At 41.2% G+C, this 25,957-nt stretch overlaps 1 protein-coding gene across 2 annotated transcripts in view; it reads right to left on the bottom strand.

The window, feature by feature from the left end:
- The window catches only part of LOC125454434 (uncharacterized), a 112,662-nt gene that overhangs the window by 5,711 nt on the left and 80,994 nt on the right, over nucleotides 1–25,957 (bottom strand). For both annotated transcript variants that reach the window (XM_048535173.2, XM_048535174.1), the window contains one exon: nucleotides 1,590–1,662. In XM_048535173.2, the coding sequence (XP_048391130.1) occupies nucleotides 1,590–1,662 (73 nt within the window). The remainder of the gene's footprint in view (nucleotides 1–1,589; nucleotides 1,663–25,957) is intronic.

Genomic DNA, 25,957 nt, shown 5'->3' with positions numbered 1-25,957 from the left:
AAATTTACAGAATAAAGTAACACTGATTTAAAACTGAGATGCAAAGGAATTTCCTCTCTCATAGAATAGTGAACATCTGGAATGCTATACCGCAGAGAATTGTGGTAGCTAGATCGCTGGGCAATATTTAAAGAGGAGGTAAATGGATTTTTGAAATATTGAGGAGTTGGTGGCTATGTTTAGCTGGCACAAAAGAGGAGCTGAGGCTTGGGAAGGACCGGCCTTGATCTGGCTGAATGGTGGAGTAGGATTGAGGGGCCAAATGGTCTTCTCTTATTTCTATACCCTTTGGTTTTTATGAAGTGTCCAGGCGTCATCCAAAAACAGGGCTCTGACACCAATAAAATCATATCATTACCAAACTTGATTCTCTGAATATCATTCCAAACACATACATTCACCACAGATTGCTCCCTGATCTGTTTTCATGTGAGAAATCTCCATTCAACGGGTTTTCTAATGAAACAGAAATGCCATCCTGACATCAATACCAGCTGTTCTAGTCATCCAGACAAAACCAACGTTCTATAGCTCAGTCGCATAGGTGTTCCCAGACAGATTGCGGAAGTGAAATAGAACCATTATGAGACTCTATATACAATACCGCACCCTTAACAAATGGAAAACAAGAACAGAAAAATGCCGGCAGATTCAAGGCTAATGTCGGTGACATTCCCATTATTAAAGCCAAGCCATCTGTTTTCACTCAGGTCAAGAGAGATTCAGGTGATACAACTAAGAACTTGTTGAAATAAATCCTAACAGATTGCTAGGCAGTGCACCAATGACTAGTAGTTGCAATTCTACTAGAATTTCCAGATGTTATTGGGCATACGGAATGCATAGCAATATGTATGAGGAGTTTAAAAAAGGCAACAGCCCCATCATCAAAGAAAACGATTCCACTGAATACAATGGCAGAAGAGGTCATTATTGTCTGTATTAAACATTTGGTGAGATGAGTGAAGCACCTACCTTGAATTGCACTCTGGTAGAGCAATGTCAATGTGGACATAATAGACAACAGAGAAAGCTATTTATTATGGTAGAACTAAATATACAACTCTTTTATAAAGCAATTGATTAACTTGCCACAGGCAATGCTCTAAATTCTATTGGTATAGTGCCTGAACACATCAAGACTGGAAAACTGGCATCCCGTAGCATTAACATGAACCTCTGTCTCTATTGGAGAGAAGGGTAATGAATAGGGCAGAGCTGCAGATATGCATGACACATAACACAATACAAAAACAAGGGTGAATATGGCGCATGTAACAGTTCAACGTATCTTCCTGCTGAACATCTAGGGGCAACTATTTGACTGTCAAACTGCAGATTTAGGCTGTTTTTTTCAGATGTTAAAACATGAACCCTGCTTTTGATAAGTTTTAACCTGAGTTCCAGTCCCAATGACAAGTAGCCATGGGTTTTTCTTTGGGAAGATATTGTAGGAAGTTATATCTTCAGCTTCAAACTACCCAATATTACCTTGAATTAAGGCAAACAGTTTATCAATGAGGCAACATCTACAGGAGGAAAGGAAAATGAACAAATAAAGTTTGAGAAAGCAAATGTATAAATATTACCTTTTCATAGGGAATGATAACGTCTCAGATACTTCAGACCTCTCTGCGGGTGATGTCTCCTTCAACATGCAATCTATTAATACGAGATACAGAAAAGAAAAAAGCAGTTAACAAAAGTTCATTTCCATTTCTCTTTGCTCTGAAAGGTTATTCACTGAGAAAACTAGTCTGTAATAATGATCCATTGTAATAACTGATGCATGGGGGAAAATCAGACATAGCCACTGCACTGTTATTGTGATCTCTCTGGACTTTTAGCAGCCTCCAATATAAATAACGTGAATGAAGTAAAGTCGCCATAGTCCTACTGAGCCATAGGGCTGCTCCCATTATATTATAACATTCACTTTTCAGCACAAGCAGTGTTCAACAGATGAATCTGTGAAAATATATAGAGGCAACAACCTTTTAATGGTTGAAATGCTAAATAATCCACTCCTGTTCCTAAATTTAGTGCACTAGCCCAGATAATAAACTTATTGTTCTAACATATCAGGGTATGGTTAGTATGTGCTTATGTAACTGGACTAGCATTCTAGAGGGCCAGATTAACAACTTTGAAGCGATCTGTTCAAATCATGGCAGTTTGAAACTCTGAATTCCAGTTTAAAAAAAGTCAGTGAATGGAAAGCTGGCATTGTTGTATATCATATTCTTAGCAAACACAAACAAAGCTGAAGAGCAGTCACTGTAGTTGGGCATGGAATTTTAATGGAGGTTTCTTGGTGGCACAGTGGCTCAGTGGTTAGCTTTGCTACCTCACAGCGCCAGAGACCCAGATTCAATTCCACCCTCAGGCAACTGTCTGTGTGGAGTTTGCATATTCTCCCCATCTCTGCGTTGGTTTCCTCCAGGTGCTCCAGTTTCCTCCCACAGTCCAAAGATGTGCAAACTAGGTGGATTGGCCATGGTAAATTTCCCATAGTGTCCAGGGATGTGTAGATTAGGTGGGTTATAGAGGGGCTGGTAGGGTGGAATGCTTTGAGCTTTGGTGTGGACTCGTTGGGCCAAAGGGTCTGTTTCCACACTGAAGGGATTCTATGATTCTTCATGTTGTTAGTATACAGACTGGCTAAGATATCTCCTGCATGTGATATTGTGCTACTTCCTGCATTACATCACTTTTTTTTAAGCATATCTTCAAATAATTTGACTTACATTATGCAACACATTATCTTAACAAACTAACCAATATACTCTCAAAATAGTTATCAGCAAAAGTGATAACAACATTTTTGGATTATTATAAAAACCAAACCAGTTCACTAATATTCTTTAGGGAAGATATCCTACCATCTTTATCTGCTTCAGCCTACATGTGACTCCAATCCCACACTAGTCTGGTTGAGGCTTGACTGCCCTTTGGTGTGCCAGAATAATTTGGTTAAACGTAAAGGTTGGCTACCATCTTCTCAGGGTGATTGAGGATCTAACAAAGTAACAAAGTCGAGAATGCATATTTATCTTTAAAAACTGTAAGAAACTGGAATATGAAACTGTCTGGACATCCTGAATGAAGATGAACGTGTGTAAGCTTGAGTCTTTAAAAATGTTTTTACAGGGCATGTTTTCATCTTTACATGATAATGAAATGTATTTAAAAACAGTATTTCATTCTCCAAGCGTGGAAGCATGTTAAGAATACACAGAATCACAGAATCATTATTGTGCAAAAGGAGGTCATTTGGCCCATTGTGTCTTCAATGACTCTGTCTTCCTTATATTTAAGGGGCAATAGGAGCTGAAACATGGAACTATTTGGATTGAATTGAACTGAATTAGCTTTATTGCCACATGTACTCAAATGAACAGGAAAGTTTTAGGCCTATGGGCCAAATACAGGCAAGTGGGACTAATTTTGTTTGGGAACCTTGGTTGGCATGGATTTGTTGGGCCATGCTGTGTGGCTCTATGACTCTATGATCCTGCTGTTGTACTATTTTCTCCCTCTTTCCAATAAGGCATTGTTGCATATGTGGTTGAATGGTGAGATCGTGGAAGGGAAGAAATGTGAGGATGTGTTTCTGAAACATGGAAGCTGCTGGTAAGGGTAAGCTGTGCCTAGAGGAAGAGGACATAAATTTAGCAGCACCATACAGAAATCTTGGCAAGTTGCTTTACACGTATTCATCATGGGTTCTATGGTATGAACAATGCATTCTGTGAGACCATTCAAAGTAGGGTAGGGAGGAGAGGATATAGTATATTGGACATTCCATTTCCTACACTAGGGTTTAGTGTACTACAAAATGTTGTTGGACATAATTTGTTGAGGTACACTGAACATACTGAACATGGTGGTCAATCTTCAGCCAGAGGTGCTAAGTGGATGATCCGTCACAACCACTTCCAATAGTCCCTAACATTACAGATATCGGTCTTCAGCAAATTTGATTCACTTCACGTATCAAGAAACATTTGCAGGCACTCAATAGTACAAAGAATCGAGGCCCTGATAACATTTCAACAATAGTACTGAAGACCTGTGCTCCAGAACTTGCCCTTCCCCTCCCCAAGCTTTTCAGTTACAACACTGGTATCTACCTGACAAGTGCAAAATTGCAGATTTGGCCTGCACATAGAAACCAGGATAAATCCAACCCAGCCAATTACTATCTCACGAGTCAGGGGGCAAAGACTCTGCTGGTTGGAGTCATGCCTGACACCTAGGAAGATGATCATGGTTGTTGGAGGTCAGTCATCTCAGCTCCGGGGCATCTCTGCAGGAGTTCCTCAGGACAGCATCTTCGGCACAACCATCTTCAGTTGGTTCATTAACGACCTTCTTTCCATCATAAAGTCAGAAGCGGGGATATTCACTGATGATTACTCAATGTTCAGCATCATTCACAACTCTTCAAATACTGAAGCAGTCCTTGTTCAAATGCAAGAAGATCAGGTCAATATCCATATTTGGGCTGACAAGTGGCATGTAACAATTGTGCTGCACAAATGCCAGGCTATGATCTTCGCCAGTAAGAAGTAATCTAACCAACATCCCTTGCCGTTCAATGGTTTTACCATCACTGAATCCCCCACTAACAACATCCTGGGGGTTACCACTGGCTAGAAACTTAATTAGACTGGTCATATAAACATGGTGGCTACAACAGCAGGTCAGAGGCTAGCAATATTGCAACAAATAACTCAATACCTAACTCCCCAAAGCCTGATCATCATCTACAAAGCAGAAGCCAGGAGTGTGATGGAATACTTCCTACTTGCCTGGAAGGGTGCAGCTCTGACAACCTTCAGAAAGCTTGATACCATCCAGGATAAAGCATCTGACTTGATTGGCACTACATCCACTTTGTCCACTACTGACGCTCAGTGGCAGCAGTGTATAATATCTACAAGATGCACCACAGAAATTCACAAAAGATCCTTAGACAGCACCTTTCCAAACCCACGGCCACATCCATCTGAAGTACAAGATTAGTAAATACTTGGGATGACACCACCTGCTTTTCCCCTCCAAGACTCTCACCATCTTGACTTGGAAACATATTGTTGTTCTTTCACTATTGCTGAATTAAAAACCTATAATTACCTCTCTAACAGCATTGTGGGTCAACTCACAGCAGGTGGACTTCTGCTCACCACCTCCTTCTTGAGGGCAGCTAGGGATGGGCAACATATACTCTCCAGCCAGCGATGCCCCCATCCCATGAAATGAATAAGTTTTAAAAAGTCTCGCCAACTTTATATCATCTTCCTTTTGTTTCACAAAGGGCAATTCCCTGAAATGGTCAGCCATCTGAATGCAATTGTGTCGGTGGGCATGGAAAAGATCAACTGAAAACCTGCACCACAGCTCAGGGGAAATGTGCAAGGTGAAGATCTCCAATTGTTGAGTTAGATAGAGTAGACTTACTTCACATGGCTTGATTAGTTGATTAATTCCCTATTAATATTGGGCCAACTTTTGCATTCACATTCAAACTCTTGGTTTCTTTCTGTGCCCATGTGATCTGCGAGTGAATGATCAAGCATGTCTTGAAGTAAAATTATGATCTGTTTGCCTTTGAAGATTATACTCTTGGAGAGCCCGAGTTTGTCTTTTATTGACCAAGATGAGCTTACCTGCAGGGGAACTGCTTGGATGTGTTCAGGCCATCCATTGATAATGATTTTCTTGAGCTCTTGCAGCTCGTCATCATCTGAAGTAACTTTCTGAAACTGCGCCACTTGGCTGTGACCAAAATGCATGAGGTTGCCTTTGCAATCTGTAATCTTTGGTATGGCAATTTTTCAGAATTGTTATCTTGTAGATCATAGTAATGTTTAGATCCACGCATGTTGGTAGTTCAATAGTGTACTCCATCCTATGAAAGTTTTCAGTTATCAGTCTTGACAAGCTATATTGGTCCTTAAGATGGACAATATCAATACATGGGATATTGAACCTATTGTAAGCAGTTAGCTGTCTAGGGTGGATGGTATAATGCTGTATCAATTACCTGAGTATATCTTATGTAAGATACATAAGAGGGTGATAGTTGCACTTACCTCAATTTCACTTCAGGCACATATTGCAGGCATTACATTCCATTGGGATATAACTCTTGGATGGAGACAAAGGCTTCAGATTCTCTAACAGCATTCAAGTAGTGTTTCAAGTTTAGTAAAGTTCTGAATGAATGTCAATTGAATGCTGATCAACAGATACATGTTTGCTTTCCATATATTTGCTGTTTAAAATGCCAGTATAAGAATCTATTGCAAGGTGTTTTTTTTATTGTTGTTTTATCTTTCCTCTGCAATTCACTGACCCTTTAAAAATTTCAGGTTTGTGATTTTCTCAATGCTTTCATAAATGGCATTCACTTCAAAAAAATGAATGATGATGTCATACAACCTTTTTTAAATTATCACTTTTTCAGCCTTTAACATCCACTTACCCCACTGACTAGCTAAAACTAGCTTTTAGTATCTTCTTGCTGCCACCATGATGCTATTTGTGGTTTGCTCTTAAGTTAATTTGTGTAACTTATACCATGGAGACTTGGCTCTGTTGAGTCAGATAAACTCTTTACGTGGCTGCGATAACATAGATTTCCACACAAAGTCTGGATCCCTTGCTTCCTAATATTACCACACACTACACACACACATAATCGACTGATTCCACTGCATAGACAGAGTGACTACAGGCGGGGCTGGCACCTTTATAATGCAAATGTAACATGTTGCGATGTCATGTAATTATCTTGAAAGTACAGGTCTGTTTGGCCTGGAATCCATGCCATGATGCAATATGGCCTTATGCTTTTTACGTTTTTGCTACTCATCTGTGCAAAATATTCAGACAATCATAAGGGGTGCATCACACAAATGATTCTAATTAGGCGCACATCAAGCTGTAAAGGGTAAAGTCGGCACAGTCCTGCCCTCTCATTAGACAGAGGCGAACGTGAGATCTCTGTATCTCAGGCAAGTGGATTGATTGACAAGGGGAGTCTTTCATGGTAACCTCAGCCAATGCAGGAATTTAATACATGCTGTTGGCATCCCTCTGCACCACAATTGAGCTAACTGACCCCCACGTCAACCTGTAAACTGAAAGGTGACAGATCTAATTCCTGTTCTCCTTAAAGCAACAGCTGAAAAGGCATTGGAAGGTATGTGATAGATTACAAAATAATTTAGGAACTCAAGTAGGATATTTGGACCCTCCAGCCTAAACCACCAGTCAAGAATGTAATGGCTGACCTGACTGTGGGCACTACTCCACATTCCCACATATCTCCAATAACCTTTGACACCTTTGTCAGTCAAGGATCTATTTACCTTTGCCATAAAACAATCGAATGACCCCAATCTCTGACGAAGAATTCCAAAAACTTCCAGAGTTCCAACGATCACCAACTGAATGAAAATGATCCGCTTCATCGAAAGTGGGAGACAGCTCATTTTAAAACTATGCCCTCTCATTTAAATGCCCTCATTTGGGATAGCATCATTTCAAAATGCAGCCTGTTACATCTCCTCAAGATGAAATGTTTCAATATGATTCCCTCTCCACAGCCAGTCTAATCTTTTCTTATAAGATAAACCCCACCTCCCTCCCACCAAGCCATCACAAGTGTCACTCAAGTGAACCTTTTCTGAACTACTTGTAATATATTTTCATCCTTTACATAGAACATTACAGCACAGTACAGGACCTTCGGCCCTCGATGTTGTGCCGATCTGTCATACCAATCTGAAGCCCATCTAACCTACTCTATTCCACGTACGTCCAATGACGGCTTATATGTACCTAAAGTTGATGAATCTGCTACCGTTGCAGGCAAAGCGTTCCATTCCCTTACTACTCTCTGAGTAAAGAAACTACCTCTGACATCTGTCCTATATCTTTCACCCCTCAATTTAAAGCTATGCCCCCTCGTGCTCGCTGCCACCCTCCTAGGAAAAAGGCTCTCCCTATCCACCCTATCTAACCCTCTGATTATTTTATATGTCTCAATTAAGTCACCTCTCAACCTTCTTCTCTCTAACGAAAACAGCTTCAAGTCCCTCAGCCTTTCCTCATAAGACCTTCCCTCCATACCAAGCAACATCCTAGTAAATCTCCTCTGCACCCTTTCCAAAGCTTCCACATCCTTCTTATAATGCAGTGACCAGAACTGTGTGTAATACTCCAAGTGCGGCCGCACCAGAGTTTTGTACAGCTGCAGCATAACCACATGGTTCCAGAACTCAATCCCTCTATTAATAAAAGCTAAAACACTGTATGCCTTCTTAACAACCCTGTCAACCTGGGTGGCAACTTTCAAGGATCTGTGTACATGGACACCGAGCTCTCTCTGCTCATCTACACTACCAAGAATGGTATTTCTTAAATAAGGAGACCAAAACTGTACAGAGCTCCAGATGTGATTTCACCAATGCTCCATGTAATTGCAGAAACACATCACTACTTTTATATTCTATTCTCCTTATAATAAATAATAATAATTCATTTGCCTTGTTAATCACTTGCTTCCCTGCATATAACTCTTTGCGACTCACATACCAGGATACCGAGATCTTTCAGAATTCTGAGCTAGTAATTCATCATTATAATATGATGCTTTTCCATCCTTTCTTCCAAAGTCGACAACCTTATGGTTCCCAAAATTATGCTGTCTTTTTTAAATGTTTGCCCATCACTTAACCTATCTCCATCACTTTGCAGACACTTCCAAATTAAAGACTCTATTTTTTTCAAAATGTACTGCCCCATCTGTGCATCATGAGCAAATTCGGCAACTATTCCTTCAATCCCTTTATCCAAATCTTTTATGTAGATTGTAAATAATTGATGCACCAACACTGATCAATTATGCCCACTCTCTGCTTTCTATTTGCCGACCAATTTTCAATGTGTGCTACACCAACACGGTGCACTCTTATTTTGCGTAGTAAACTTTATGTGGCACCTTGTCAAATCACCTTGAAAATCAAATAACAGTATATCCACTGGTTCTTGTTTATATGTTGCTTGGTACTTCCTCAAAGAACTGTCATCAATTAGGCAAACACGATTTCCCTTTCATAAAAGCACATTCGTAAAAGCCTGATTGTGTTATGTTTTTCTAAGTGACCTGCTATAACCTCCTTAATAATAGATTCTAGCATCTTTCCTATCATCAATATTAGGCTAACCAGCCCATAGATTCCTGTTTACTATCTCCTTCCTCTTTTGGAAAGTCAGCTTCTGCAAATCCTATCATCGCTTCAGCTGAAATAATGGAAAAATAATCTACTGTGCCCAATTATAATTCCCATTCCATAGCCTTCTTTAGATTATGGATCAAGTGGACAACAAAGGTAGAGAGAGCCAATGGCCCAGGGAACCTACCTTGGCAGGAGTCAGGAGACAAAAAACAGAGCAAGAACATTTTCTCATCCTTTTGCACTCAATAAGCATTCTGGACAGAGCAGTTGTTGCCAGAATCTTTTTTTCTTTTATTTCTGTTTCTCAGAGTGAAGGCACTCCAACTCCCAGAATATATTGATACTTTGTCATGTGCAACTTCTACAAAATAGTAGTCAATCATCAAATTGCTCAATTTACGCTTTGATATACGCTCACTGAAGATATGCAAATTATTGCTATCAACTGTAAAATGTTTCTGCATTTTGAATTAGCAAAAAATACTTATTCCAGTGGAATTTAAAAAATTGACTTGTTCAAAAGTAATATTTTAATTTTGCAACTTACTGATTAACCAGATGGTGTGAGGGAGCAGAGTTAATGTGGACTTGTGAAGTGTAATGACCTACTAAAATTCCCAGGTTAATGGATGCATGAGAATTCAGCTCCCACGCGCTGCCAAATTCTGCTCCAAACCTCTGCTATCAATGCACAGTAAAACCAGCAATGCTCTCCCTGAAGAAAAGCTAGAAAATTTAGAACATTTCTTATAAGGTGAAGTAGAGTCAATTATAATTTTGCGTATTTTAGAATGTGGATTTTTATTCTGCTGATTGATAGTAAACACTGAGCAAGGCTCAAGAGATTTGAAAAAATTCTGGACTCAGCAGAGGTGTGATGTATGGTCGCGAATCATCCAACTGGGCAGTGCTGCTTACTGTTTTGAAATGTGTGAAACTTGCCTAAATGGTGCAGAAATACACCATAAATACAATGTGCCTTCTAATTTCTTTGTATTAATTTGTGATATGTGGCCATCGCTGGCTGGGCCAGCATTTATTGCCTGTTCCTTGTTGCCCTTGAGAAGGTAGTGATGAGCTGTCTTCTTGACCTGCTGCATTCCACCTGCTGTGGGTTGAGTCCAGTTGAGTTTCTGGTCAATGTTAACCCCCAGGATGTTGATAGTGGGGAATTCAGTGATGCTAACACCACTGAATGTCAAAGAACAGTGGTTACATTGTCTCATATTGGTGATGATCATAGCCTGGCAATTGTGTGGTGTGAATATTACTTGCCATTTGTCAGCCCAAGACTGAATATTGTCCTGATCTTGTTGCAATTGCACATGGATTGTTTCAGTATCTGAGGAGCCACGAATGGTGCTGAACATTATGTAATCATTGGCGAACATCCTCACTTCTGACCTCATTATGGAGGGAAGGTCATTGATGAAACAGCTGAAGATGGTTGGGCCTATGACATTACCCTGAGGAGCTCCTGCAGAGATTTTCTGGAGTTGAGATGACTGACCTTCAACAACCATGACTATCTTCTTGGAACCATGTATGACTCTAACCACCGGAGAGTTTGCTCCCGATACCCATGATTTCAGTTTTGTTCAGGTTGAATGCAGGTGTCAACATCTGTCACTGTCACATCTGTTCTGGAATACAGCTGTTTTGTCCATGTTTGAACCAAGGCTGCAATGAGGTCAGGAGCTGAGTGGCCCCAGTGGAACCCAAACTGGGCGTCACTGAGCAGGTTATTGCTGAGTAGATGCTTGATAGCACTGTTGATGATACCCTCCATCACTTTACCAATAATCAAAAGTATCCTGACGGTTAATTGTTTTGGTTGGATTTGTCCTGCTTTATATGTACAGGATACACCAGGCCAATGTTCCACATTGTCAGATAGTTGCCAAATTTTGTAACGATGCTGGAAGAGCTAAGCTAGCAGTTTGGCAAGTTCTGGACCATAGTCCTTCAGTGCTATAGCTGGAATGTTTTGGCCGTTCTGTTATAGGAAGGATATTATTAGGCTGGAGAGGGTTCAGAAAAGATTTATCAGGATGTTGCTGGGAATAGAGCATTTGAGTCATTGGAAGAAATTGGGTAGGCTGGGACTTTTTTCATTGGAGTGTAGGAGGTTGAAGGGTGACCTTATAGACAGTTATAAAATCATGAGTGATATGGATAATATGAATGGCTGGGGTCTTTTCCCAGGGTTGAGGGATTTCAAGACGGGGTCATATTTTTAAGGTGAGAGGTGCAAGATTTAACAAAGATGTGACAGGCACTGTTTTTAGTCAGAGGATGGTTCGTGTATGGAATGAACTTCGAGGGGAAGTAGTGGATTTGGATACAGTTATAAGTTTTTTAAAAATTGTGTAAGTACATGAACAAGGAGTGTTTGGAGAGGTATGGGCCAAGAACAGGCAGGTAGGACTAGTTTAGTTTGAGATTATAGTCAGCATGGACTGGTTGGATCAAATAGCCTGTTTCTGTGCTGTATGAGTCTGTGACTCTATGTTGTCAGGGCCTGTAGCCTTTGCAGTAACCAGTATCTCTAACCATTTCTTGATATCACATGGAATGAATCGAATTGGCTGAAGACTGGTATCTGTAATGCTGGGGACCACTGGAGGATACCGAGATGGATCATCCTCTTTGCACTTCTGGCTGAAGTTTGCTGTGAAAACTTCAGACTTATCTTTTGCACTGATGTATTCAACTCTCCATCATTGAGGAAGGCAATATTCATGGGGCCTCCTCCTCCATTGAGTTGCCTAATTGTCCACCATCATTCACAACTGGATGTGACAGGACTGCATAGCTTAGATCTGAGCTGGTTGTGTGATTGCTTAGCTTTATGCATTACTCTCAATGGCAATAGCCCCACCACCTCCCCCAATTATTTATTTGCATTTCCATCAAAAATAAATTCTGGGTGATGAATTTTGAGGAGCTGAATGGCCTACTCCTGCTCCTTTGTTCCTGTCTGTGTCTGATGTTGAACTGATTTAAAGAATTATGCCCAGTGCAAGGCCATGGCAGGCTTGTACATAACTGCAATTGTTCAGTGGCTACAATGTAGAATGTCTGTGACATCCAGGAGAATTAATTGTACTTGCACCCCAGTATTTTTGATCCTGCACATGGAATTATTGTACCAATCTCAGCCGATAATGAATGGTTGCTAGTTTTCAAAGGACAAATAATTTGAATTTATGCAAACAATTTTGACAGTGTGATGAAATTTATATTTTCCAAAAGATTGCCTGAATGAAGCATATATTCACCATGCTTTATCCTGTCATTGATTTCAATAGATTCTAGTTTGCTCATCATTTCATGCCACCTTGAGTGGGATACAAGGTGGTCTTTGGTATAGCTAGGAAATACTCCCTGTGCTTGGTCTGTTTGGGTCAGTGAATGGCTTTTTTGTAGCTCGAACTTCTGAGCTTTGGTGACCTACAAAGATCATCTCATACTTACATCCATTCTTCAGTTAATTTTCAAAGCTATAAGTCTTCATTTTGTCTGGCAAATCTTACTGGAAAGCTTCCATTGGGGTAGATGCCATCAGCAACTGAACAATTCTGTTTTTTAACTCTTATCCAAAAAAAATCACATAATAAGCCCTTTTCTAAATTTCACCTCATCAAGTAGTCCATGGATTCTGCAAGCTTCTGTTTAAATTACATTAATTCCAATTGATGACAAGGACGTTTAATCAGATTTTGAATTTGTCTTTTAGTGTGATCCATATCTTTTGGTGTCTCACCCCGCCAGGGACACGGGTTCGATTCCAGCCTTGAGCAACTGTCTGTGTGGAGTTTGCACATTCTCCCTGTGTCTGTGTGGGTTTCCTCCGGGTGGTCCAGTTTCCTCCCACAGTCGAAAGATGTGCAAGATAGGTGGATTAGCCATGCTAAATTGTCCATAGTGTTCAGGGATGTAGAGATCAGCTGTGTTAGATAAGGGAAATGCAGGGATAGAGTAGGGGAATTGGTCTGGGTGGGATGCTGTTCAGATGTTCTGTGTGGACTTGTTGGGCCGAACGGCCTGCTTCCACACTGTGGGAATTCTGTTCTGTTCTATAATTCTCTAATATAGCAGCAGCAATAAAAAGCCATGGATATAAGTTTGCAGGAACAGCAACTATGGCTAAATTGTATGTGATGTCTTCTTCCAACCTGGAGCCAGATTCCTCCGCACTCCCTGACAATGTGTAGAGGCTGTCTACATGTCAACTAACCAAATGATTGAGCAGTTTGGTGTGCTTGTCCATTAGCATTGTCCTGAATGCTGCCCTGGTAAGGTCTCAAGCTGAGTATTTTGTAGCTGAACCTGTCTTTGACCTCATCCTCCAGTGAACTGGTAAACAAACCAACTCTTACCCAGGCCGAGTAGGAACTGCAGATGCTGGAGAATCCGAGATAACAAGGTGTAGGGCTGGATGAACACAGCAGGCCAAGCAGCATCAGAGGAGCAGAAAGGTTGACGTTTTGGGCCTAGATCCTTCTTCATTTCTGAAGAAGGGTCTAGGCCTGAAATGTCAGCTTCCTGCTCCTCTGATGCTGCTTGGCCTGCTGTGTTCATCCAGCCCTACACCTTGTTATCTCTCTTCCCCAGGCCTGACTGTAGCTCTCTTGTCCTCAAGGTGACCCACCATGTGCTGAATCCAGCTGTATACTTCCTTCCAAGTTAGATACAGATGAAAGGCCACAAACCTGAAATGCTAACCCTTTTGCTGTCTCAGCTGCCCTTCCTGCTTAAAATTTACAGCATATTCAACCTTTATTTCAGATTTGCAACATCCACAGTAGCTTGGTTTTGCACAATGCCTGTAACAGAGCACGTGACTTAAGAGTCAGGTCAAGAGAGAGGGCCTGCTGAAATGTTTATTTTATCTCTCTCTATCTTTCTTTCTCCTTAGGTTGTTATGGCTACATGCAGCAGTTTTTAGCTGTCTGAATGAATGTAATTGGACTAGACACTCAGTGTGAGGAAAGTAGGGCAGGCTGGGAAGCAAGAGTTCCAAGGTCATTCTATCAGTAGCTTGCTCATCACATTAGATAGCAGAATGAGGGTATGCGAGGAGTTGAGAAGGAGCATGAAAAAGAAACATTCTGTTATTGTCTATGTTCAAGCTGATGCTAGACTCCACAGGCTTTCTCACAGATAACCTCATAGAGAGAAGCATTATCACATTGGAGCATAGTCCCTCTGGCCTCTTCTGCCTTTCAATAAGATCATGCCTGATCTGTGACCTTACTCCATACGCTTGACTTGAGCTCACATCCCTTGATTCCCTTGCTTAATAAACATTTGTCTTTCTCAGATTTAAATTGAACAATTGAATTAGCATTGACTGCCAACTGAGGAAGAGAGTTCTAAACTTCCACTACTCTTTGCATCTCTCCTGAATTGCCTGACCCTCATTCTTAGACTGTTCCTCTGGTTCTAGAAACTTCAAACATTGGAAATATTTTATATAAAATATCTTTATCTACCCTGTCTTTCCCTGTTAATATCCTGAAGAACTCCATTAGAATAGCCCTTGGCCTTCTGAATTCCAGAGAATAAAGTTTAATTTGTCTAACCTCTCCTCGTAACTTAACCCTCAAAGTCCCTGTTTCATCCTTGTAATCTTGTGTTCAACTTCCCTCAGTTCCAAAACTATCCTTCTTTAGGCCTGGTGCTGAGATCTGCTCACAGTACTCAAAGTGGGATCGAACTAGAATTTTGTTTAATTGCAACACACCAATTGTATCGTTCTCCTCTAGGCCTTTAGATATGAGTCCAGTAGTCTATTAGCTTCCTTGACTATTTTCTGAATCTTTTTGTGGTATTTTAAAGAGCTATCCACCTGAACTCCAAATCTCGTTAGGTATCCACTGTATTTAAATTGGCACCTTCTGAAAAATACCCTGATATAACCTTGAAATGGATAACCTCACCCTTGCTTATACTAAAATCCATCTGACACAGTTTAGCCTATTCAGCTGATCTACCAATAGCCTGTTGTAATTTTACACAGTTGTCAACATTGTTTATGATGCTGCCTAATCTTGTGGTGTCAGCAGATTTAAATATTTCACTTCTCATGCCATTATCCAAGTTGTTTGTGAATATTGTGAATACTTGAGGCTCCAACACAAATCTAAGTGGAAGACTACTAGTCACATCCGTGATAATGGGAACTGCAGATGCTGGAGAATCCAAGATAATAAAGTGTGAAGCTGGATGAACACAGCAGGCCAAGCAGCATCTCAGGAGCACAAAAGCTGATGTTTTGGGCCTAGACCCTTCATCAGAGAGGGGGATGGGGTGAGGGTTCTGGAATAGAGAGGGGCAGGCGGACTGAAGATGGAGAGAAAAGAAGATAGGTGGAGAGGAAAGTATAGGTGGGGAAGTAGAGAGGGGATAGGTCAGTCCAGGGAGGCAGAGTCAAGCTGGGCTGGTTTTGGTATGCAGTGGGGGGAGGGGAAGCTCTGGGCTGATTGTGTGATGCAGTGGGGGGGAGGGGACGAACTGGGCTGCTTTTGGGATGCGGTGGGGGAAGGGGAGATTTTGAAGCTGGTGAAGTCCACATTGATACCATTGGGCTGCAGGGTTCCCGAGCGGAATATGAGTTGCTGTTCCTGCAACCTTGGCCTGCTGTGTTCATCCAGCTTCACACTTTACTATCTAAGTAACTGAGGTAGTCAGTTTCACGACCTGCTGTCAATTTTACCAGCTTTACCTGACTTTCTTCTGTTCTACCCTGACCAATCTACCTGCACCTACATCCAGGAGTTCCTCCATGTTAAAATTTTCCCCTGTAAATTTGTGCTAGTCATTCTATTGGTCTATCAGGGATAGATTTCTTTATCCAGCATCCTGCAGTGATAAATTTAAATTCCCTCTTGCACATTTCCCTTGAAACCATATCATATATACAAGAGACAGCTGCACCAAAGATGATTTATTGTTTGAGCCAAATCTTTTTCATCTCAGTACCTTGTATGAAAGGGTTCAAAGAAGCCACGCAGCTGGTTTGTCAAAGGTTGGTTCACATTGGAGGGGGCACAATCTCTAATTTCTGAGATCACAGTGATTTGTTAATTGCAGGTAGTTTGAAATGAGACTGTGTCTTTGCATGCAAATGTAATTTTTATCTGAATCCGTGTGCACGTAGCTGTGTTTTTGGGCGACAGACTGAATGCAAGTGTACGTGCGCGAATATGCATATGAGAGTGCATGTCTCTGAGACTGGTCAGAATCTTGGAGAGTGGTATTAGTGGCAAGGGTGGAAGTGTACAGGACATTTCTCATAAGTGGGTTGGCTGGTACACAAAAATATGTGACCATCTACGAGCAAGGTACCTAGCTAATCAGTGGGAGAAAGTCAGCGGAGGCTTGGGGGCCGCTTTGCAGAACACCTATGCTCGGTTCGCTCTAAACAACTGCACGTCCCAGTCACGAACCATTTCAACTACCCCTCTCTTTCTGCAGACAGCATGTCCATCCTGGGCCTCCTGCAGTGTGACAACGATGCTACCCGAAGGTTGCAGGAACAGCAACACATATTCTGCTTGGGAACGCTGCAGCCTGATGGTATCAATGTGGACTTCACAAGCTTCAAAATCTCCCCTCCCCATACCGCATCCCAAAACCAGCCCAGCTCGTCCCCACCTCCCTAACCTGTCCTTCCACCTATTCCCTCCTCCCACTTCAAGCCCCACCACTATCTCCTACCTACGAACCTCATCCTGCCCCCTTGACTTGTCCGTCTTCCCTGGACTGACCTATCTCCTCCCTACCTCCCCACCTACACTCACCTTTACTGGCTCCATCCCCGCCTCTTTGACCGGTCTGTTACCTCGCCACTTAACTTCTCCTCTATCCGTCTTCTATCTGTCCCCCTCGCCTCTCTCCCTATTTATTTCAGAACCTCCTTCCCCTCTCCCATTCTGAAGAAGGGTCTAGGTCCGAAACGTCAGCTTTCCTGCTCCTATGATGCTATTTGGCCTGCTGTGTTCATCCAGCTCCATACCTTGTTATCTCAGATTCTCCAGCGGCTGCAGTTCCTACTATCTGTGGAGAAAGTCAGTGATTCTGTTATTATTTCAGGGAGTTGAATGTTTGAGTGCAATCTTTTAACGGGTACTAGGGCAGATACTTATGGCAGATAAACCAGCAGCAGAAGTCGGGCTGTCTAGAACCATCTCATCTTTCTGTATCCCTCTTCCAGCTATCCTCAACTACTGCTCCTTCCACAGTCACTATTGGCCTTCCCTCAATCAGCATCAATTATCAATCCATAACTTATGTCCTGCCTATATTGACCTTAGAACTACCCATCAACATTCATGTTCAACTTTTATTTGACCTAGAGCTTCTCACCAACACCACCCATCTGCCTCCTTCTGGAAACTTGCTCTTGACTTGCAATTAGTCATTTTTGAGCCTTCCTCTGTCACCCTTGACCTGTGCTGTTATCCTTGACTGTCAGATTCTCACCATTATGCATGTAGTTAGGGGTGCTGCCCTATTCAGAGACCAGTCAGGTGACCGATAGGGGTGTGGTTTGTGTCCAGTCTAGAGCATTGTCAATGAAGTGTTTCTGTTCAGATTTTCCATTTGTCTGTCTGGCATATGATTTCAGGTTCCAAAGGAAACACCAACATAACACTCACAATTGATTTTACCTCTATAAAATCGAATCTCTGAGCAATAATGGGCGATCTCCTCCCTATAAGATTACAACCTTTACTGTGTGACCCAGCTTCCTCCCTCTGTCCTCTATAAACCCTCAGAGATCCATGATGACCACCGACCCTTCTTAGGTTATCCATGCCCCAATTTTTACTGTTCCTCAGGGTAGTCTCCTAAACCTAACCAGCTTCATCAATGAACTTCACTCCATCATAAGGTCAGAAGTGGAAATGTTGGCTGATGGCTGCATAAGGTTAAGCACCATTAATGACCCTTCAATTATTGAAGTAATCTGTGCCCCAATTCAACAAGACTTGAATAATCAGGCTAATATAGCAAAGAACATCTGTACCACATAAAGTGCCAAGCAATAACCATCTCTAATAAGAGGCAATCCAATACTCATCCATACACATTCAAGGGTGTTACCATCACTGACTCACCCAGTACTAACAAGCTGGTATTACCGTAGACCAGGAACTGAAATAGGCTAGTTATATAAAAAACTGCGGCAATAAGAGCTTGGAAACCTGCAGTGAGTCACTTATCTCTTCATTCCTCAAAGCTTGTCTACCATCTACAAGGTACAAGTCAGGAATGTGATGGAATGCTCCCCATTTGTTTCCAACAACACTCAAGAATCTTAATACCATCCAAAACAAAGCAGTCTGCTTGATTGGCACCATATCCATAAATATCTATTCCCTCCACCACTGATGACCACCCCCTTGCCTGGCCAGTACTCTGCGTCACTCCCTTTGTCAGTCATCTGTGCCCCAAACTTCCATGTACTGCCACTGCCCAATCTCATTACATCAATGTCGCCTCTCTGATGAGCTAACAGAGCACCCCACAAAAAGAAACCAGCTCCAACTTAGTCTGTGCCCAGGAGGAAAATTACCTGGCCAGTTTGCATGTCATCTTAACCTAGTATGAATCTTCTTGCTGTGGAGTTAATTGTAAAGGTACCATTTAACCTGGTGAAATTATTTTAAATGTGCATGATGGGAAGCTAATGCATTGTTTCTCATTGCTTGTCACTGGGAAACCTGATCCACATTCGAGCCACTATGAACTTAATCCCATACTTTAATCTTGCCATTGGGAAGCTGACATTTTGCCTCCTGTACAATGTGTATGTGCTCGTGTGCATTGATTCCCACTGTTTGCAACAGTGGGAGATTTTGGCTACTAAAAACTGCAAGAGTGCGTGCCAAATGTGATTGCATGTGGACGTTCAAGTTCAGTGTAGGGAACATTATACCTTGCTTTTACCAATGGAACCATGCAATGTCACTCTTGAAGAGGTACCAGGGAAGTGCAATAGATTGGATTAAACTGAGACAATCTCTGAGTTTTCTTAAAATACTGCGGACACTGGAAATCTAAAACAAAAACAGACAAAGCTGGGGAAACTCAGTTCAGATTCTGAAGAAGTCATATCAGACTGGAAACGTTAACTCTGTTTCCATCACTATAGATGCTGCCAGACCTGCTGAACCTCTTCAGTACTTTATGTTGTTATCCTTGAGCTCTCTTCTTTCCTTTCCACTCTCTTCATTAAAAGTGAGGAGAATTTGAATGCAACATGTGATGCAACAATGCATTCTATCTCAAAAATTATTTCATTTATGAATCTCATTATGTTAATAAGAATGGTAAATGTTTGCTGAAAATTATAAATTGTGGGATCCTGCATTTCCGTCAGGCTGTACGAAGTGGAAAAATGTCATGACTGAAGCATAATTGCTGTCAGACAGGTAATTTAGTCATGCAATCAATCCTGATACCATCTACTGTTGAGCTGTTCAGCCGTTCTTATTCCAAATTGTTAAATGAAACATTGCCTAGTGCCAGATGGTATGTATAGTGAGGAAGACTTGAATTAACATGTCCATAAGACATCCACTACCTACCACACATTTCTGGCAAGAAAACTGACTGCAGCCACACCAGGTGTCTGCTTGTCAGCTCCTGAGCTGTCAACAGCTTTTCAAACGTTGCGGGTAATTCTCAGATTGTCTGATTCAATCCAAATGACACACAGTGGATTGCATTAGAAGGCACTAGTCTTCTTCAATCAGCCCAAATCTTACTGAAGACAGATGGTGAAGTGTCTTCAGCTGCTGACTAGGAACATCACAATATGACAGATGATTCTTCACAAGGGATGGAGAGAATCTTCCCATTTTCTCTTAAAAAATTAGAACTCAGAAGAATAAAATTTTTTTTAGCTCTACAACTTTTGCTGATGTGATTTTTGCTTCCTCTTTATTTTCAAATCCCTCCATGGCTTCTCACAACCTTACCTCTATAGCTCCCTCCAATTGTACAATCCTCTGAAATTTCTACACTCTTCTAAACCTGGCACTTTGCACATCTGCTATTTCAATTGCTCTATCATTGGTCACTGTGAGTTCAATTACTTATTCCCTAATCTCAGATCTTCCGCCTTGAATTTCTCGAACCTTTTGTCTATTAAAATCTGCAGTTTTAACCAAGCTATTGGTCACTGCCCTTTTTGATGCAGTCCAGTGACAAATTGATTTTCATACATTATCTGGTGAAGTGCTTTGTGACATTTTACAACATTAAAGGCACTATAATTAATGCAAGCTATTGTTTTATTATTGTTAACTCTTTTCTCAAGGCATATAAACAGCTCTTTCTTTTTGTAAGTAATTCTCCTGTCTTGTTTGTAAAGGGTTCAAATCCCACCCAGTGGCTGATTGTGAAACCTGAATTCAACAAAAACTTGTAATTTGAGACTAGCCTAAAATGGCCATGTAATCACTGTCGATTGCTGCAAAAGTCCATCTTGTTCTCTAATGTTCTTAGGGGAAGGAAGCCTGCTGTCCTTATCTGGTCTAACCTACATGTAATTCCAGACCCACAGGAACATCATTAATTCTTAACTTCCCTCTGGTTAATGAAGACATGCCAGTGATGTCTACATGCCATGAATAATTTTTTAAAAGTGTACTCTGTGGGCATTTGGATGTACTTCCTGTTGTAGCAGCTAGCATCACTTTCCTTTCTTCCTTTCTGATTTTCTCTGAAACTAAACTGTCACTGAAGCAGAACTGTAAACATTGCCAGAAAACATTCTCCATTGCTTATTTGTGGATCTGAGTAATGAGTGCCAACAAGCTGTTCCAAGACAATAGCATCACCACCCAAGCCTACCTTGTCTTCCAATAATCACCCACATGTAATTTCCAGAAGAAATCATAGGATCACACTTATTAATGAGAACTCGTAGAATCCAGAATGATAACAAAAAGCCATATGGCCAATTATACCTGTGCCAGATCTTTGTAAGCTCTAACAAATTAGTGCCAGGTCACTGGTCTTTTCCCATATCTGAAAAGTGCTTTTTTTTATAATTCATTCATTGGATTTGGGTGTTACTGGCAATTCCAGTGGTTATTATCTATCCTAACTGTCTTTGAATTTCTCAAAAACTGCATTGTTTTCTCAGACATTTCAGGGAGCAGTGAAACATAAAACACATTGCTCTGGGTCTAAAATCCATTTCAGTTGATTAGGCCAGTGGATTTCTTTCCCAAAGAACATTGGCATTATGTAGGGTTCACTTCTATGCAATTTCCATTTAAAAGTTTTAACTGCATCTGCCTCAAGTACCATTCCCGACAGTGCATTCCAGATCACAAAAAATCACTGTCTAAATATATTTTCCAAATGTAGTTGTTGGTTGTGTTGCCAGTTATTTCAATCCATGTCCTATGGTTATTGACTCTTCTGACATTGGAAACTGGTTTCCTTATTTATGTTAGCAGTTTCCTTCAACATTTTGAGCACCCCTCTCAAACTTACCTTTGACTTTCTCTGTTTTAAAGAAAATAACTCCAGTTTCTGTAGTATCTCCTTATAATTGAGACAAATTGTTGGAGAAATTGCTGGAGAAATTCAGCAGATCTGGCAGCATATGTGGAAGCATGAGAACTGCAGCAGGGTTGTTGGGCCGGAAACATTAACTCTGCTTTTTCTCCACTGATACTGCCAGACCTGCTGAGTTTCTCCAAAAATTACTAGTTTTGTTTCAGATTTGCAACTACATCCACAGTTCTTTCTTCTATTGCCATATAACAGAAGTTTTTACTGTTACTTTTCTCTCGTTGACACTAGAGTAAAACTTACTGCAAAGAACAAGCATCCCTTTGACAGACCACCCACTGCTCATCCTCAATTCAGGTTTTCTCACACAACTGAGAAGACAACTTACTAGTCAGCAGCTAAGAAAGAACAGTACAGTTCAAAACAATAATACTTAAGCAATAATATTGAGTGTTGCTAAACAGAGACCTTGTAATATAGGTTCATAACTCCTTGAAAATGGAGTAGCAGGTAGACAGGGTAGTGAAGAAGGCGTTTGGTATGCTTCCCTTTATTGGTTCAGTACGTTGAGTATAGGAGTTGGGAGGTCATGTTGCAGCTGTACAGGACATTGGTTAGCCCATTCTTGGACCACTGTGTATAATTCTGGTCTCCCTGTTATAGGAAAGGTACAAAACTTGCAAGGTTTCAGAAAAGATTTTCAGAAAAGATTTTCAAGGGTGTTGCCAGGGTTAGAGGGTTTGTGTTATTTTCCTTGGAGTTTTGAAGGCTGAGGGGTGACCTCATAGAAGTTTATAAAATCAGGAGGGGCATGGATGGGTGAATAGTTAAAGCCTTTTCCCCAGGAAGTGAGTCCAAAACTAGAGGTCATAGGTTTAAGGTGAAAGATTTAAAAGGGACCATTTTCATGCAGAGGGTGGTACATATATGGAATGAACTGTCAGAGGAAGTGATGGAGGCTGGTACATTTACAACATTTAAAAGGTACCTGGATAGGAAGAATAGGAAGAATTAAGATGGTAAGGACCAAATGCTGGAAAATGGGACTAGATTAATTTAATCTGGTCTGCATGGATGAATTGGACTAAAGTATCTGTTTCTGTTCTTCTCTCTGACTCTATGTGTCGCAAATAGAATCTTAATATCTAATGTGCAAACCATGTGCAACTCCAAATTGTTATTTCTCTTTTTCCCATCATATTTACCAGGTGAATTCTTGGGAAATCGTCACATGCTGTCAGGCTGATCATATGTCTGCTTCGGTTGGTGAGTTGCTCCTACTCTTGGCCTTATGGTTTTGGACGCTGCAAAGACCCTACCAAAGAGGGTCTCCTGCACTTGTGGTTCAGAGGCAGTTATATGGGGCATTGATTTGGAGGCAGTGGGTTGTGTAGTGAAAGTACTTTGAGTGGAATCTCCACTTAGATGTTTACCACTTCCATCATCCTACTCATGGCCCTGATACACATATCTGGTAACAATATGCTGGGCATCACTTTCCTGCAGTTTAGTGGGGCAATGAAAGGTCAAGGTTAAGGCATCATTCATTCTATTTAAGATAGAATTCAAAGTGTGCAAATGATTGACTCCATCACAAAATCGCTGTGCCTCTCTGTGACAACTACAAACTTCTTCAACTTGTATTTTTAAAGTGTCCTTATAAGTAAGTGTTGAAATTGTGGTATATGGGTTGTCATCATGCCCACTGATTGAAAACAGGAAAGACCAGAAGTAAAATGATACATGTAGCAGAGCTTAACAATCACTGACTCTTTAATCAATGAGGGAATTGAGGGCTTTTGGGAAAAGGCAGAACGTGGAGTTGAGGATTATCAGATCAGTCATGATGGGCCAAATAGCCTATTTCTGCTCCTACATATTTGGTCAAATGGACTGATGCATTGCAGTTAGTTTTAGGGGCCCCAGGTTCTGTTCGGTTCCCCCTTCTCACAGCACCCAAATATTAAAATATACCCCAGCATGTATGGGCAAAACGTGTCCACACCGACTTAATTCATACCATTCCATTTTTCCTTTCCTTCCCTGGAATTCTTGAATACATGTCTGTTAGCAATATTGTATACCTATTCCAGCCCACGTATGAGCTGAGTCTTCATTTTTGCCATAATTTCATAAGTAAACTAATGTATTCAACTCATCAGACTCCTGGCACCTGCATGCATGCATTCTTCACCTATCTTCAGCTACCTTCTGTTTCCTCCATTGGATCTCTCTGATTTTGAACTTCATGGTAAAGCCGTTTGTTTCCCAGTGACATGAGAAATGTCAGAAAGGTGGGAAAATAAACTGAGATGGAGAAAATTAGAATCTTCATGTTGAGAAGAAAAATTGCTGCAACTTTCCCCTTAAGTCTGAAGTGGGAACTTCAAATCTCACCATTGAACATGGACTACCTTATTTTCTTCCATACGGATTTTATTGAAGTGTCAACTTGCCACGTTTATGCTTTCCTTCCAACTCTGCTCTCTTTTCCTGAGAAAGTAGGTATGCAAATTCATGACATGTAAAACAGAGCAAGAACCTGGTGGTTGCATTTAGTGAATGCTTGTCTTAACCATGATGCAGTTGCTTCTACACAGCAGTGTTTCTGCATGCTCCATGGCCACCATCTTCTTCAACCCTTCGACCAAGGAAGTTGGCTTCCACCAGTGTCACTACACCACCAATAACTGCTCTCTGTCCCAATGCACACAGAGTATGAACCCTCCAACATGTTGCTTTGAAGTTCAGAGACACCTATCAATTGTATGCTTCTGTTAGGTCACTTTGTGTGCAGGGCCATGCATGATCAACAGAGGATGCACCTTATAGTTTTCTTAACTTGCTTTCTTAGTGTCACTCACTTTGCATGTACCTGTAGGCTGTTACTCTGTCTAATTCACATTGTTTTCTGAGTAGTGATACTCACTGATTTTAGCACTAACTTCTTGATTGCCAGCCTCATTGTAGATTCCATTGCTTTCTTAGTGTACAAAGTCTTCAGTGTTCAGTTAGGAGGAGGCTGATGGCAGATAAATGTCGTTGCTGGACTAGTAATCCAAAGGCCCAGGTAGACTTCTGAGGACTGGTGTTCCAATCCCACCACGGCAGATGGTGTAAGTTGAATTCAGTAAATGCTTGGAATTAACTACCTAATAATGATAATGAAATCATTGTTGATTGTCCCATTTTGTTCACTATTATCATTTTGGGAAGGAAAACTTGTTGTCCATATTCTGGCTGGCCTACATGTGACTCCTGACATACAGCAACATAATGGGCTCATAGCTACCATCTGAAATAACCCAGTAGGTTACTTAGTTGTATTGAACCACTTAAAAAAATCTCTAAAAAGGACTGAAACTGGACAGATCACCTGGCATCGACCAAGGCACAATAAACAACAATGGGAAACTCAGCCATGGCAACCCTGCAAAATCCTCCTCACTAACAATGGGGGCTGGTGCCAAAACTGGGACAGCTGTCTCACAGACTAGTCAAGCAACAGCCCGTCATAGTCATACTCATAAAATCATATCTTCCAAGACAATGTCTGAGACACCACCATCACCATTGCTGAATAATTCCCAAACCATTTGCGAGACAGATCCAGCAGATTTGATGGCACAGTAGTATACAGTGTTTATAAAATTCTGTTCACACTTCCAAAAAGAAGAGAGACAGAGACCTGGCATTTCTTCTTTGATCAACTGAGGAGGCTTGTCAATGATGTGTTCACCAGACTGTACTACTCACTGCAATTGAGTTGCAGAATCCAGTGAGGTGAAAGTGTCTGAGATGGTGTGGAGAAGAAGTTAAAGCCTTTCCAGGTCATCCTCTGTGGGTTCAGTAACTTTCTCATCAGAGGTGGAGATGACGCTGAGGCCCTCCGGTGTTGGCTTCTTTGTGGAGGATTAATGGGTGCAGCTTCAGTTTGTAAAGAAGAAGAGATGGTATTTGTTGTCTTAGTGGGATTAGCTTGCATGAATTAAGAATGAGCTTGCACTGGTAGGAATGGGCGAGCAGTGCTTCACAGCCTAAAGAAGGTCACTCAGTTTACTGTGTGAAATTCTAGTCACTGCACTATAGGAAGGATGTGATTACACTAGAGAGAGTGCAAAGGAGATCCAAAAGGATGTTGCCTAGGATGGAGCAATTCAGGC

This window comes from Stegostoma tigrinum, chromosome 7 (assembly GCF_030684315.1).
Source record: "Stegostoma tigrinum isolate sSteTig4 chromosome 7, sSteTig4.hap1, whole genome shotgun sequence".
NCBI lineage: Eukaryota > Metazoa > Chordata > Chondrichthyes > Orectolobiformes > Stegostomatidae > Stegostoma > Stegostoma tigrinum.
This window is presented reverse-complemented; position numbering and strand designations above follow the sequence as displayed.